The sequence below is a fragment of the Necator americanus genome, chromosome I (genome assembly GCF_031761385.1).
Source record: "Necator americanus strain Aroian chromosome I, whole genome shotgun sequence".
Lineage (NCBI taxonomy): Eukaryota > Metazoa > Nematoda > Chromadorea > Rhabditida > Ancylostomatidae > Necator > Necator americanus.
Genome location: NC_087371.1, coordinates 33,332,712 through 33,347,301, shown reverse-complemented (window position 1 = coordinate 33,347,301; position 14,590 = coordinate 33,332,712). Strand labels below are relative to the sequence as shown.

General features: G+C 40.0%; 3 protein-coding genes across 4 annotated transcripts; 1 reads left to right on the top strand and 2 right to left on the bottom strand.

Annotated features, from left to right (window-relative positions):
• Positions 1 to 2,911: 2,911 nt before the first annotated feature.
• RB195_007648 (uncharacterized protein) lies at positions 2,912 to 7,378 on the top strand (the record flags this gene model as incomplete). 2 transcript variants are annotated; one of them, XM_064181387.1, is made up of 10 exons in its annotated part: positions 2,912 to 3,175; positions 3,228 to 3,356; positions 5,248 to 5,345; positions 5,954 to 6,065; positions 6,169 to 6,281; positions 6,338 to 6,425; positions 6,491 to 6,604; positions 6,668 to 6,843; positions 7,153 to 7,224; positions 7,291 to 7,378. In XM_064181387.1, 10 exons carry the CDS (start codon positions 2,912 to 2,914, stop codon positions 7,376 to 7,378), a joined length of 1,254 nt encoding a protein of 417 aa, XP_064038179.1. The 2 variants fall into 2 exon arrangements, with proteins under 2 accessions (XP_064038179.1, XP_064038180.1); XM_064181388.1 differs by lacking the exon at positions 7,291 to 7,378 and having other exon boundaries at positions 7,153 to 7,228.
• A 1,712-nt stretch (positions 7,379 to 9,090) lies between these two features.
• On the bottom strand, positions 9,091 to 9,958 carry RB195_007647 (uncharacterized protein; the record flags this gene model as incomplete). The annotated part of the gene is made up of 4 exons (XM_064181386.1): positions 9,091 to 9,264; positions 9,505 to 9,582; positions 9,707 to 9,835; positions 9,905 to 9,958. 4 exons carry the CDS (start codon positions 9,956 to 9,958, stop codon positions 9,091 to 9,093), a joined length of 435 nt encoding a protein of 144 aa, XP_064038178.1.
• A 1,530-nt stretch (positions 9,959 to 11,488) lies between these two features.
• On the bottom strand, positions 11,489 to 14,058 carry RB195_007646 (uncharacterized protein; the record flags this gene model as incomplete). Its single annotated transcript, XM_013437867.2, has 8 exons — positions 11,489 to 11,626; positions 11,723 to 11,794; positions 11,960 to 12,034; positions 12,559 to 12,659; positions 12,717 to 12,858; positions 12,918 to 13,010; positions 13,207 to 13,322; positions 13,917 to 14,058. The coding sequence occupies 8 exons, from the start codon at positions 14,056 to 14,058 to the stop codon at positions 11,489 to 11,491; spliced, it is 879 nt and encodes a 292-aa protein (XP_013293321.2).
• Positions 14,059 to 14,590: the final 532 nt, after the last annotated feature.

Here is a 14,590-nt window from a genome sequence, read left to right as displayed (position 1 = left end):
TCCATCAACCTTCTTTTTCAGGAAATCCGACGCGATTTTCGAATATTGCGACCAATTATGGATATTTTTTTCGCTCGTATTTGACCCAGATAATGTTTCCACTCATTTAGGCATAATCATTTACTTTCGTAGAACTCGTCCATTAGGAACGATTGTGAGAATTGGGTCAAATCGCACATCTCTGGCTGGTTTACTGCATGTCTTATTCGAATTCTCGTCTTAATGTCAACTCCTCGTTAATAATTGCACCTCTCACAGACACTATGCTTAACCTCTAAGCTCTGGTTTCTGGAAAATTCCATAGAATGTTCGAGGGAATGTTCTGACCTAATTTTAAACTATAGAAACAACTTAGAGGTGTGATTCAATTGTACTAACATAATATTTTTTAGTACTATAATAATTTGGAACAGCAACAGTTTCAGATCAATATTTTCTAAATCGGAAAATTGTTGGTATACAATTCATGCCCCGCCCATTTCCGCTTTTGTCGGTAGATTTTCTGTAGTAGGTGAAAGAATATTTTATCACTGCAAATTGTCAAATTGAAAAACTTCACAGAAACCAACACTAATTTTGCTAAGCTTAAATGAAAAATTCCATTTATTTCCACTGTTACTTCCTATATTAGCAACTTACAAACTACAGATAATCCTCTTACTCCGCTTTGACATCAACGAGCCTCAAAAGCGAGCGATTCATAGTAACTAAGGTTGTGTAAGCGAGCACAAGCGAAATTTTATGCATGTAAGATTCCCGTGTGAGAAAATCGATCTCATTCCGATTTTTCACTTACTTTTAATACAAAAATTCTAGTAGATAACAAATTCCGTAAATGACTTCATTGAAGACTAATTTAGGGAAATAAAAAAACTGAAAACAATGTGGTGAGTGAGCTAAAATACGATAACAAAGTTCTTGGCTATTTTTCACAAATACACTAAGAAGAAAACTATTTCTATTTTTGACTGTTTTCATTTTCAAAAACAGAAAGAAAGCACTTTTTGGTAAATTTCGAATTTTTTTGAATTTTAATAAATTTTTTAGTAGTCTTCATTCTTTTTTTCACTTTTCTTTCCGTTTTTTTCTCATTTTTATTCTTCTTGATGCTTTTCTTTGCTAACACTACTTTGTTGACTACTTACTATAAATATGTGAAGTACATAGCCACCTTTTAATAGCAAGTACTATTCTTTTCTGTGTGTTGTGACCAGTGTGTCGACATGGCCACTCGGCTTCCTAAGAGCTCTTCATGGAAAAAAAAAACATAGAAACTGCCTTCATGAACAAATCATGTCGAGCCGGTTAGTGTTGGACAACAACAACACCAGCAACTACGAGCTCATCTTTCAGTGAATTCGAAAAATGCACTTGAGTTCGTTCATTTGTTCGCCGGCGGCGGTGCCGTTCCACTTCAGAGATTTAGCGCTGACCATTCGAAACTTCACGAACAACGTCGACTAGTTCTCAAGTAGTGACAAGCATCTTTTACGGACATCCACTATTCAAAAAGTACAATATTGAATATGAATCAGTTTTTCTATCGTCCTTTTTCGCTCAAGAGTCCCGATCATTAGCTCCTCCTCTACGCCTTCAACAATCGCTGGAATCGTTTCTATTCAACGATCAGCTGTCCACTATTTGCACTAAGTTCACAGCACTTGAGCGCTGCATCTTATTATGAGTGTGTGCTTGTTTAAGGAACGATGTAGTGCATGATTTTAGTTCACGCAAAGTGTTTTTTTTTCGCTATTTTATCATATAATATTACTATTCATATAAAATTAGTACTGCTTGATTGCTAAACGCCTTCCGTTTGGGCGGATATTCAACACAATTCCAAACTCTTAATCCTTCCAGACTAATAATTCCTCGCTCTAATGCAAGAACTGAGACCATCGAGTTCTCATGTCTCATATAGGGTTAGTAGCAAATCTGTGGAAGAAGTGATTTTCAATTAATACACATATATAAAAATATATGACATTGAATAAATGCCTGTGCAGCTACTTCTTTCCCAGCAATATCTTATTTTCCTCTTCTCATTTTTATTGTTCTAACAAATCTCAGTTCTTTTCTTCATTCTTTTGTGCTCATCCTATTCATTTCCATTGGAATTTTTGTGAGATTGCTCCTTTACACGTTTAATTCTGGTTGTATATTTTTGCGGCCTTGAACCCGCTAGTGGTTATAAGAATTTCGGGAGAACCAGCTGTTCAGCTACCAACTACAAAAATAGTCATATTTTTGAAAATATGCTATTCATAAATTTCAGTGACTTGATCCTTTTAAGGTCAACTGTGAACCTCTTACTATTACAATTATTATTTGGCATATTTCCAAAAAAAAACCTCACTCAAAAGCAATCTAACAATACTTATTCCCCGTTTGAGTGAAATTCATAAAGATGCTCATACATAATTTTGTAATTTTCACTGTAACTCTAACTTTTTACTCATACTTTTCAAAAGTTGAAGTGTATTAATTAGGGAAGGTGTAAAATTAAGAATTAAACATAAGTATTTGCATGTTATTGAAAAGTTGAGGTGGAAGTACAACAGTGATGAAAGTTTAAAAAAAAAGTTCTTACAGCGTCTACACAGTCATGGGTTCAAAACTGCCCGTAGTAATTCCGTTTTCACACTTTCGAACTCTCACTAGGCGGGATAAGGACGTTCAATTGATATTTTTTCTGTTGTTCCATGCCCAACAATATCCTTCTCCTTTTTTCATCCTCATTCTTATTCTAAAATATGTCAATTCTTTTCTTCACTTTTTTAGGATCATTGTACTCACTTCCATTATAATTTTCGCGAGATTTCCTCTTTACACCCTTGCTTCTTCTCGTCCACTTATTCTATAAATTCGCTGCGTCCTTCCATTCACTCAATGCGTCCTTTCAGTTTTTCATATGAGTGTGGCGAGTGCGGCGCCGGATGGCGCTAGTCCGCCGCCTCCGGAACCGCCACCTCGCGATTACACAGACATGTCGCTGGACTTCCGCCATGACATCGATGATCAACAGCATCGTGGCGTTATCGTTGCCATCGACGACGCAATTGGTGACAAGCTGACCGTTGACGGCGACGTGAAGATTCGTGCCCGGATAGAAGCATGTCGTCAGGGGATGATGCAGTTGGACGCTTTGCGATCGAAGCACATGAAACTAATGCAGGTGAGAGTTTATCCATCATATTACGATCGGCATGGCAACGTAACGTGTTCAGGAAATGCGCGGACGTTTGCCGACAATTCCCGGATGTGCTGATGTTCAAGCGAGAATCAAAAGAACTACTGCCATAACGGATCGGTCCTCATTACAAAGTGTTGACAGCGGAGTGAGCTCATTGGGACAGGTATCGCGTTCGGTTCATCGTTATCCTTGACTTCGGTAAAGCATCGTTACGTAGCTAACTTATGACTTTCCGCGCTATTTAACGATGCATTTAACGATGTCGTTTCATGAGGTTCCCTTCAGAATGACTCACCAAGGACAAATCCCTGACATCTCAATGAAGTCGTGAACAAGAAAAATGTATTTTCCATCCTAAAAAAAAACAAAAAAAAAACTAATGACTTGGATCTCAAACACCAGCCACTTTTAAAAGACGACTGACTGAATCACTGTGGCGCAGAGCTCTTTTCTTTTCGGAACTCATGTCGTCCATAGATGAACAATTTTAATAAATGAGCTGGGCGAGTTTGATTCTACCTCGCTCCTGATTTACGATATATTACATTCAGACTATGTTCAGAGGCTACTCCACTATACTCAGTGATTTTGGAAAATTTAAATAATTCCGTAGTATAGTAGGTTACAGCCTACGAAACGATCCATCAACCCTCAAGATTTTTCGATTTTGCATCTTAGAATCCTGGCAGTACTTGATCACATTAATATGTGAATATTTCTCATATTAATTTAGTTAGCTGCTTCAGAAATTCACACTAAAATATTATGAAAGGAAAAAAATCTATTCTTTTTTTCTTTATAGTGAATCGAAAGAAACAGAAACATAAAACGAATATTTTAAGTCCTCATTTTTGTAGGTGAGTTATGTCAGGCACGATAAGATAGAATATGTGAAATCTTCGATAGGCTGAATTAGGAAAGCTTACAATGAGGATTTATTGTTTCTTTATAGAATCCAGAAGGAGAAGAAATTAGATGAAAAGCTACTTAAGGAGACCGTCATGAACCGCGACTTGAAGAGATCGTTAGAGAAAAGCTTTAAGTTCGAATAGATCTTGGTGAAAGCGCAAAATTCTGCCGATAAATCCAGAAATTCGAGACCTATCAAGGATTCTGAGCTCTTAGTCTGCATGACGTGACATGTCCGAAGAAATGATTTGTTTGTCCTCATAAAATAAGGATATATGCCATACTAGAGCGTACAATCTTCTACATATGTGTTTGGTGTGACTCAGTCGGTAAGAGGCTTGGCTACGAATCCAGGGTTGATTTTTTTTTTTGAAAATTGTGCCCTAGAGCCAACAAAGTATTTTATCTCATTCCGGGGTTGTAATAACATGGTGCCACGATTGTCTGAGAGGAAAAAAACACGAACTTAATGAATCGGGTGGTCCCAGCAGGCATTGTATAGCTGGATGAGCCTTAGTAAACCTCAGACTAGGATTCTGAGCTGCATAGTGTAGTTAGATGTATACGAGCATCCCAAAGAGATTGATCAACGTCAAATACTTCGCTCTTAATTCTTCCACTCATCTTTTTGTAGCCTGGGAACTAAGGAACAATACCAAAAGAAAAATCTTGGTTGTTCGCATTTTTCTGAGAGCGCACAAGTCATTATCTATCGTCATTATCTATCCATTACCTTCCTCTTCACCTAAAATTTCGCTCACGAAATCCTGAATGCTAGCTGTGCGCAAGCCGGTTTCCACCAACATTTTCGACATATTTTCACCTTTCCCTCATCTGCTCTGTTTCTCTACACCCTATCAATTAGGCCCGCTATTTTTCCACATTCGTGAATATTATGGGAGAAGCGGCCCGAAGAGATCCCGATTTCACTGCATCGTCCTACTGCCGCCTAATTTATGACGATATGCACTTTCCTATCTGATCAAGATGCAAATCGCCATTTGCATTCCAAATCCAGGATTATGCACCTAGGTACGGGGGACGGTCGAAAAAAATACTATTATCGCTAATAGCCGAAGATTAAATCCTTCCACAGATTGCTTTGTTCATATCATCGTGCTTACTCCTACCATGTGATTTTTCAGACTATTCCATCAACTCGATGTTCGTCACCTTCCATCAGTCATCGTTCATCGGTCAGCTGTGATTCCGGATGCAGTAGCGTTTATAGTAACGAAGCGAGGTAGGTGTAAAAAAAGAGTCTCAAGAGCGCATAGAGAAAAAGCAAGAAGAAAAAAAGTAATGCCTCAATAGACTAGTCCGGCAGCTCCCCGTAAAATAGGTGTATCTCAATGGGAAAATTTCAGCCTTGATGACCACATGTTGAGAAAAAAACGATGGGGAGGATGGCTGATCCGGTCTCCGCCTTACATCCTATTTTTCCATCCTCAGAAAAAAAAACAAATACTGGACTAATTGTTTAATTTTTGATCCGTTATTGCTCGTATATCTCTGGCAGCCACTGGGAAACTTGCAAATAATGCGAAAAAGGGGAACAAAATGCTGGGACAGATCTAATTTTACAAAACGATCCGCCTCTCACATTTTTTCAGGACTTGTCTTTTGCTTGACATCGAACCCCCCTGCTTATGTTTTGAAAATATGTTTACGCAAAAAAAAGAGAGAGAAGTTGTGAATTTACGGGTTATAGTGGGTAGAGTACATTGAAGCATAGAAATAACATTTTAGCAGAATAACAAACAGTTCCAATGTCCTCGACCATCCTTTAAAATCAAAAGAAAAGTTTTTAAATTTACCGGAAACGCCTAATATGAGTTGGAGAAATTTCAGTCCCCGAACTATGCCCTACTCTACATACCGGAAATTATCAATCGAACAAAAGGAGGCACCGCCTCAACCGATAAACGAAATACCTCTGCAGACACCAACGATACCGATAGTGGTAAGTTATTGCACGATTTGGGTCCTCACACGAATAGAAATTCGTGGATCACCCATACGAAGTAGGTACAGCGGTTCCCCACCTGACCACTTACACTTCTTAGGCCACCACTATCGCTTCCACCACCAGCCTCCGATCCGACAGAGTAGCACGTGCATGGCGTAAACAGCAACAACAACGACCTCGTAGTATGTTTGAGTGTACACAGGAGAAGAGGTGCATAGTTTTAATACTAACGTACATCGAAAATAATTTACACATGCACATTCAAGTCCTTGTCGTGACTCGATGATCGATACCGCCTCCTTCATGCAAATCACACCTCCACCAGTACATCGAAAAATGGGTATGGCTGGGCAGGTAAGGAAGAGAGATCGGGAGAAATTCTAAATTCCACGGGGGGAATTTATTCTCTTCTTTTTCAGCCTCCTCGTTCACCGTTGGCGCCAATTCGATTGGCGGTGAACGTTTCGCCACAATCCACGCGTCTGCTAAGAACAGTTCAGCGGCCCGATATCACAAAACCTGTCAAAGTTGAGGTCAGGAAACAGTTCAACAGGCTCCTCTCTGTCTACTGGTGTTGGCCAGTGGTTCACTTTCAGAATGCTGACATGCTGTTCCGTGCGAGCCGGATTTTTGTGGATCGTAGTCCACCACAAGATCGTCGCCATTGCGCGCCATCACGAAGTCCACGTGTTGAGAAGAAAATTCGTCCGAAAAGTATGTTCGAACAGGCCGATGAGCCATTGTATGCGACACCAGTAAGAGTAACAAACAGGTGAGCGCCAAGTACTACAGTACAAACCATCACAAAAAAATGGATGATCCGTGATCTGATCAAAACGATATCGGGGCTCGGTGGACACTCCAAGTGGCACTGCTGAGCGGGCGATTGCGAGTGACTGGGACGGCGGAGATGGTTGGAACTGACAAGGGTCCCAATTCGATAACAACCTCCAGCTTCACCGTGCCACATACGCAAATTCGCCGAGCTTCAGGCGGTTTTGATCCGAACAATAGCAATAGTTTTATCTAAACACTTCGCTTTCACTCAGGGACCGATGAATGTTGACCGATCGATATTTAGGGAATTCCGCGCCGCTGTCGTCAACTCACCCATGGTCGTTCGAAGAACGGCATTTATGCCTGTGGTATCAAGGTAACCCTTTGTTCCAAATTCTTTCAAAAATAGTGCTACTGTTGTAATATGTAGTAATAATTAAAGGTTTACTGTGAGCACTGGCGGCGATCAACTTCGCGCACATAAAACGCGCCCCATGGAGAGGAATTGGCGTGAATCAGAGGGACTATGAAGTCAGCAGTTGCAAGGAAGTCCGAAAAAAGAAGAAGAAGAATCGTTATATCGATCGCGAGATGTCGCCTATGATATTTTTAGTATGATTCGACTATTTATAAATAATGCATTAACTTATTAAATTTCACTAGTTATATCGAACTAAAATCAAAAGAAAAGTCTACTTTTGATGTTCTTTCTTTTCTTTCCTATCTTTTCAGTTATCTATGTCCCTGTATTCCTTTCTCTTTTTCATTTCTATGACATTTTAAGCGTGAATAAGGTATAAATTTCGCTATTTCCGCATTATATCGCCTTTTTCAACGAAGAGGCATAGTGTTGAATTTGAAGTTATTGAATTTTTTTACGGATTTTTTTAATCTTAAGTATATTTTATTTAGTTATATAATTAACCTAAATAAATATCGTAAATTTTGTGTATTGCAAAGTTGGATTCATTTTTTTCAAGCGAAGGTAAAACAAGAGAAAAAGAGCTTTTATGAGGTAACTGTTGGTCAATGTCTTAAAAGCAGCGTAGCACGAAACTGAGGGTGCTGAAATCTTTTTATGGATAGGTTCAGGAGAGTAGATTACGGGTATGAGCGAGACCATGCTCAACTACCTCTTATTATACAGGAAAATGGCCTGGAAAATAGTCTTATAGCACCGGATGCCCCTACGAGGCACCTGAGAACATCTCACGTCTGCGAGAGCAAGATACGCGCCGCTCCCACTCTCGAACGGGAGAGACTTCGTCGCCTGCTGAGTGGTTGTCCGCTTACCCTCAGATGCGATGCGTGTCTCCACTCTAGCAGACGTTAGAAGTTTTCAGGTGCTTCGTAGAAGTGTCCGTTACGATAAAGCCGTTCCACACGTTGGATTTCTGTATAAGCTCCTACTTCTGAGCTACAAATCTCTTGTGAGATCCATGACCCAGTCAGATTGTGATCTCATCTCAAAAAAAAAAAACGAGTGATCTCAACAAGGTCAATTTCGTGGTGAAATGTCTTTAAAAATTACAAATATGGCAGAACCATAGGTCCGGAGATGAATTGCCTCAACAGATTGTGTCTACTGCACAAAGTGGTGCTGAAGATGAAGACAGGAATACGGTCAGAAGACGGCCAATTCTCCTTGAATTCAAATAAATTTCTAATTTTTCATCTACCAGTTTGCATATGATGGTGAATATGAGAGATTTTCGAGCGTGACAAGTGATCACTGCACCAAAAATTCTGCTTAGGATTCCGTAGTGAGTAGTTAGCACAGGAGTTACTTGCTTGAAGTCAACTTTTTGTCATGGATGAGATATATAAGGTTCAAAATGACATAAACACGGTGTATTCGCGTAAGCAGCTGCGCTGGAAGCGACGCAGTGGAGATGGCGGGTGGAATTGACGTGCGACCATCGTGAACTGCAGCCACGAGCATTGCTAGCATGTGTCCCTCCTTGATCCTAACTGCTACGTTCCACCACAGCGTTTCGAGCCCGGCCGCTTACGTAACCGCACCGTGTTTCATGTCGTTTTGATCCGACTATATCTAATTTCATCCTCATGTTGTACATCCTGGTCCACACAATAATTGATGACAGTCTCTGTCTTCAAGCTCATACCATATGATGAGTCTATTGTTTATTATGCGTGTGTATGGAAGAACTAGACAAGTGTGAAGAAACACTTTTTTTCGGAATACTCATTAGTCAGGAATGTGACAGAAATAAATACGAGGCTACATCTCATAATCTTCCTGCGTGGGCGTCTCCCCCAAAGACACTTGCTGCGTTGCTTGTTCAGCGTACACGAACGGCTCACAGTTTGGATGAACTTCAACTGATTCGCCGCCGCCGCGATGATCGCGTGGTGAGACGTCTACACCTGCACGATCCACACCTTCCGATCCAGACTGAAAACGTTTCAATCAATGTGAAGTGCAACAGGAATCAGGTAGCAAGTCAAGGTTTGCGAGATTCTTCAGGGACGAGCACATTATTGGGGTGTTCATGAAGTTCATTGCGAAAGGCCAGAAATTCCAGCGAATACTTGAAATATACTAGAAACATAAAAAAAAATGCAAAAATAGTCCAAGGGTTTACGATACGGCTACATGCTTTTGCCTATGATTGGAGCGATGAAAAACACCCACGTAAATATCAGGCGTTACCGGAACGCATCCTCCTGTTACGAGTTGATACGTATACTGTGGAACTGGAGCTCGGAAGTACTGAAAATTCCAGCAAAATTTTGAATTAATGCAATCTTGTAGCAACTTATGAACCACTGCTTTGCAACTGATACAAAAAAAATGAGGTCCTCTGTAAATAAAAAGAATTCATTACTGAACTCACCAACCAATAAGAAAAAACGAAGGTTAACAAGGTGATCCATCCACCAACAAATATAGCCACCACATAAATACATAGTGAATCCTCGAATGTTCGTGGATGCAGAATCGCTCGGGCAACGTCAACAGCAACCTTTTTTTTCCGGATAGTTGGGGAAAACCAAAGCATGCATAAAAAGTTATTCTAATATGAATTCCTTACTGTATTAGTTGTCAATCCAAGCCACACAACCAGTAGAAGACCGCTCGATTTCATCAAGGTATTCAGCATGATCACTTACGAACATATCGCTAGGATGAACTGTCAGTCCTTGTTTTACTTGTGCAACAAACAATATTCTAATGTTGCCGCCCTTTTTTACTCACATACTTCCCTTGCTGACCACGACTCCTCGACAACACTACGTGCGCCTCTCTTCCGAACACACTGTCCTCTATTCTGCCCCAATCGAACAAGATACACTCAATAAACTCCCATAAGAACTCTGTCCTTAGTGGAGAACGGTAAAGAGAGTGCCGGTGGATTCTCCGCAAATGTCTCCGAGACATAACGTCCTCAGTAGATATGCCGGCGGATACGCGAACATACATCGACGAGGTCACGCTCCAGTCGTTCATGAAGGCGCAGACAACCGTCTTAGATGTTCTTCTAGTCACAGAGACGCAAGGAAGTGCTCAGTTACAAGGAAATATGTACGTACACACTCTCGCTAATCGTTCTGATGAGGAATGACCGGACCAGGCTCGAAATTCCGCCGGTACCCTCTTTGCACACATCCATTTTCACTAGCTATCGGTAGTACAAGAAAAGGACATCAGGCGGTCTCTTACAATTTTATCGCATCTTTTGTCTGTTACTTTGTCATGTTTGTTACTTTCAAACACTTACTATCACTTATTCAATTGCGATCACTTTTGTATAGTCAGGTCAAAACGATATGAAGCACGGTGCAATCGCGCAGAAACGGCACGGTGGGAATCGAGGTGGAACCATCACGAACCACAGCAATAAAGCAGGGTCTTCACTGGATGTCAACCGCTGCGCTCCACCGTGCCGCTTCCAGCGCAATCGCTTACGCGATTTCACCGTGCTTTATGTCGTTTTGACTCTACTATACTGCTGGAGAAACTGGAACGTCAGCACATCTCCCATACGGGTTAATTCCTAATCAATTCCATCAACGCACAAGCTGACGACACAATAGTTTTTAAAACCCAGCACTGGCCACCTGTCATTCGATAAATTACCACGAGTACGACCGAATGTATGAGAGTTTTATATCTATTCCCACTCATACTTCACAATTAACTGTCTAAGATCATTTCAACAATTACTTATAGAATTGTTCTACTATCTAAAGAAGGAATAAAACAATACTATATCTCTCCGATTTCGCTAAACAACGTGAAGAAGGCAGTAGACAAAGATCATCTAACGAGCCGAGTGAAACATGAATATATTAACTTGACTGAATCTCTGTAATTCAGCACCTTTTCCCCTCTCTAAGAAAGAGGAGAGTAAAAGGGAAAATGATGACATCTAACAACATATGAACGAGTTATCTGATTCTGACCAACCATCTCATTACGCTATATCAAAATAGCAACATTCAAGAACAATCCGCACTAAAGGAATCAGCACAAGTTGGTATTAGTATCCGAGAGACTCCCGATCCATTTTCAACCCATAATGATACCCGTACAATAGTTAAAGGAATGAAAAATAAAGTGTAGATGGATGTAAAGGAAACTATACAAAAAAGAACAGAAGAATAGAACACGAAAGTCAGACAGCCATTTCCATCTTGATAGTGGGTTGTGGACTGTAGTTTTTCAATATGATCTTTTCAGCAGTGAAGTCGTCAATCGTATGAATTCCTTCGCCAAACTCTATAGTAGGAAAAGCAGTAGGAGTGCGATCCAACTGAAAAAAATGCTTTAAAAAAAGCTGTGAAACAAACACATTGTTCAAACTGATAAAGCCAGGTGAATTCCTTAAATAACTTTCAATGCTGAACACCTGTATTTTGAGCGCATCCACGTGATTGACATAAATATGAGCATCACCAAGAGTATGGACAAGATCTCCAGCCTGAATCAACAGTACATTTCAAATGGGCTACTACAATAACAATACAATAAAATGACTGTTACACGAGAAAACTACTTGCTGAACTGTCGATAAGGAAGTAAAAACATCCCATCAGACAATAAAAATTTCACATCACGATATTTCAAATACATATTTTAAACTAACCTTTAGGCCACAAACATGAGCAATCATATGGGTGAACAGGCCGTAACTAGCAATGTTGAAAGGCACACCCAGTCCCTGCAACGAGTAATAATGAGACCAACTTCTAAAAAAAGGCTCCATTGAAATTATAGAGGAGAGTCATCATAATGATTTTAACAACTATAGTTATTCAATCTTCACTCTAGAAAACGTTTTGGAAATCTAAACAATTTCAGTATATATACGAGTGTTATTCCTTCGAGGTAGGAATATAATTGTATCCTTAGTTCCATGTTAGCCTGAGGCGTTTATGTAGATTTAAATATGAACACATAAGGTTCAGTAGAGTAAGTTGTTGTGCTCGCAGCGAGGCAGTTTAGACGGTGTTTGGAATCGTAGTGGGATTATCGCAAACTGCAGCGATGAATGATGCTAGAGAAGGTTCCTACTCGATGCTAACCGCTACGCTCCACCGCCCTGCTTCCTGCGCAGCCGCTTGTGCAATTGCACCGTGGTTCGTGTCGTTTTGACCCTACTGTATGAGAGACTATAGCTTGGTTTGAAAAGCGCCTAATCAAAAAAGGAATGCAAAGGAAACGCCAATTTAATGCATGCAGTACCATATCGCCGCTTCGTTGATAAAGCTGGCAACTCAGTTCACCATCCTGGACGAAAAACTGGCACAGAGTATGACATGGTGGAAGAGCCATTAGTTTCAAATCTGTAATTTTTAGTTAGCAGCAAAATCTTGGGAAAAGATAAAAGGGCTGGTACTCACCACTGGGGTTCCATGCACTAAGAATAATCCGGCGGCTATCTGGATTTGTGCGGATTTGGTGGATGACATCAGCTAGTTGATCGACACCTTGACCTTCATAGTTTGCGTTTGCGCCTTTGTATTCGGCTCCAAAATGACGCCACTGGAATCCGTTAAATTTCATCAGAAAAGAAACAATAATTGGCATAATCAATGACTAACCTGAAAACCGTATACAGGGCCGAGGTCACCTTGCGCTCTATCTGTGAACCCAAGCGAGTCAAGGAACTCTCGAGAGCCATTTGCATCCCAAATCTGAAACAAAACATCTTTGATTTCCATACAAAAAGACGCATAGGCAAATGGTTTCTCCAGCAACACTCACGCAGCACTAATTAAAGGCTACGGACTCCATTTTAAAGAAATACGAGAACATAATTGAGTTTATATCTGACACTGCAAAACTAGAACTACTGTAAGAGCCGTGATATTTGAAAAATGGATATCTTACCTTGACATTTTTCGCTGAAAGATGATTGCTATCTGTATCAGCCTTTATGAACCATAACAACTCTTCAACGATCCCCTTCCAATACACTCTTTTCGTAGTGAGTAGCGGGACAACACCTAAAATCAAAAGGCTGCAATTTGACTATTCGTCATCTACGCATTAATAAAATGTTTCTTTTTAAATCTTAAAAGTTTTAGTCACAACTGACGCGAAAGGATGCGAATATCAGCTACAGCAATAACTTGAACCAAATCCTTTAGCTTTAGATACAGTGAACGCTTACATCCTTAAGCTGGAAAAAAGAAAGCGCATCTTTTAATTGTATTTGAGAGTTTTTACTCGATAAAAGTAACTGAGATTGATAAGAACAAACGAAAATATAGCATAGCTTTAAAAACACGCCCAAGATCACATTAAAAAGGAAGAAGAACAGAAGAAAAACTAGTTTTGCTGATGAAATGTGTATTAAGAAAGGTGTGAATCAAGCAGCTGACATCCCATTAACATGTTCGATCTATCTCTAAACTTGAAAATTTAAAAATAATAAATTCAAAACCTGACACAATCATTTTGGAAGTGTTTTCCAATCATATGACTATTATGACATGACTATATGCGCTCGACGGTAGCTCGTCTAACATTAGATGATCGTTTTATCATAGGAGGCACTTGCAAAAAAAAAGAAGATTAGTAGCGAATCCTGAACTTACCATTTCGAAGACTATAACGCGACTGCATTCCAAAAATAGAGAGAGTCCCTGTCCCGGTCCGATCAGTGCGAGGTTTTCCATTACTCATAATTTGGCGGATTTGATTCAAATACTGCTGTTCATCGCAATTTTCTTCTGCCATTCTGAGGGGGAAGAAATCATTGGAAATATTCACAGATATGTGGATCTTCGAGGATAAGCAAAAGAGCCAAAGAGATTAACGAAACTAAAGAGATCGATTACAAACAAGACAACAAACAAACAACAACAACTCTTCTTCACCAATACTTCGTGGAAAGAGAGTGAAACATGCACAGTTCAACAAGACAACTAAAGAAAAGAATTCCCGGGAGAACTGGAAATACCTGGAGATTTCAGGAGGAACAACTGCAAAAGTAGTGATCCCTTGCACTCATGAGAGCGCGCGCAGAACCACTGTTCAATACTATGTTCCCGCTCTGGCGCCATTTTCAAATGTGTAAGCTTGAGAATGAGTTCCTGGACGTTGGTCGAAATCAAAATTGCTTCAGTCTTTCAAAATTGGTCCATCTGATTATTTTGTTCCTGGCTATCCATACTTTTCGACGCCCACCCCCCAAAAAATGATAGAAGACTATTGAAGAAGGACTTTGCTGGGATTACCCAACTGTTGCATCTGTTTATTTATTTATTTT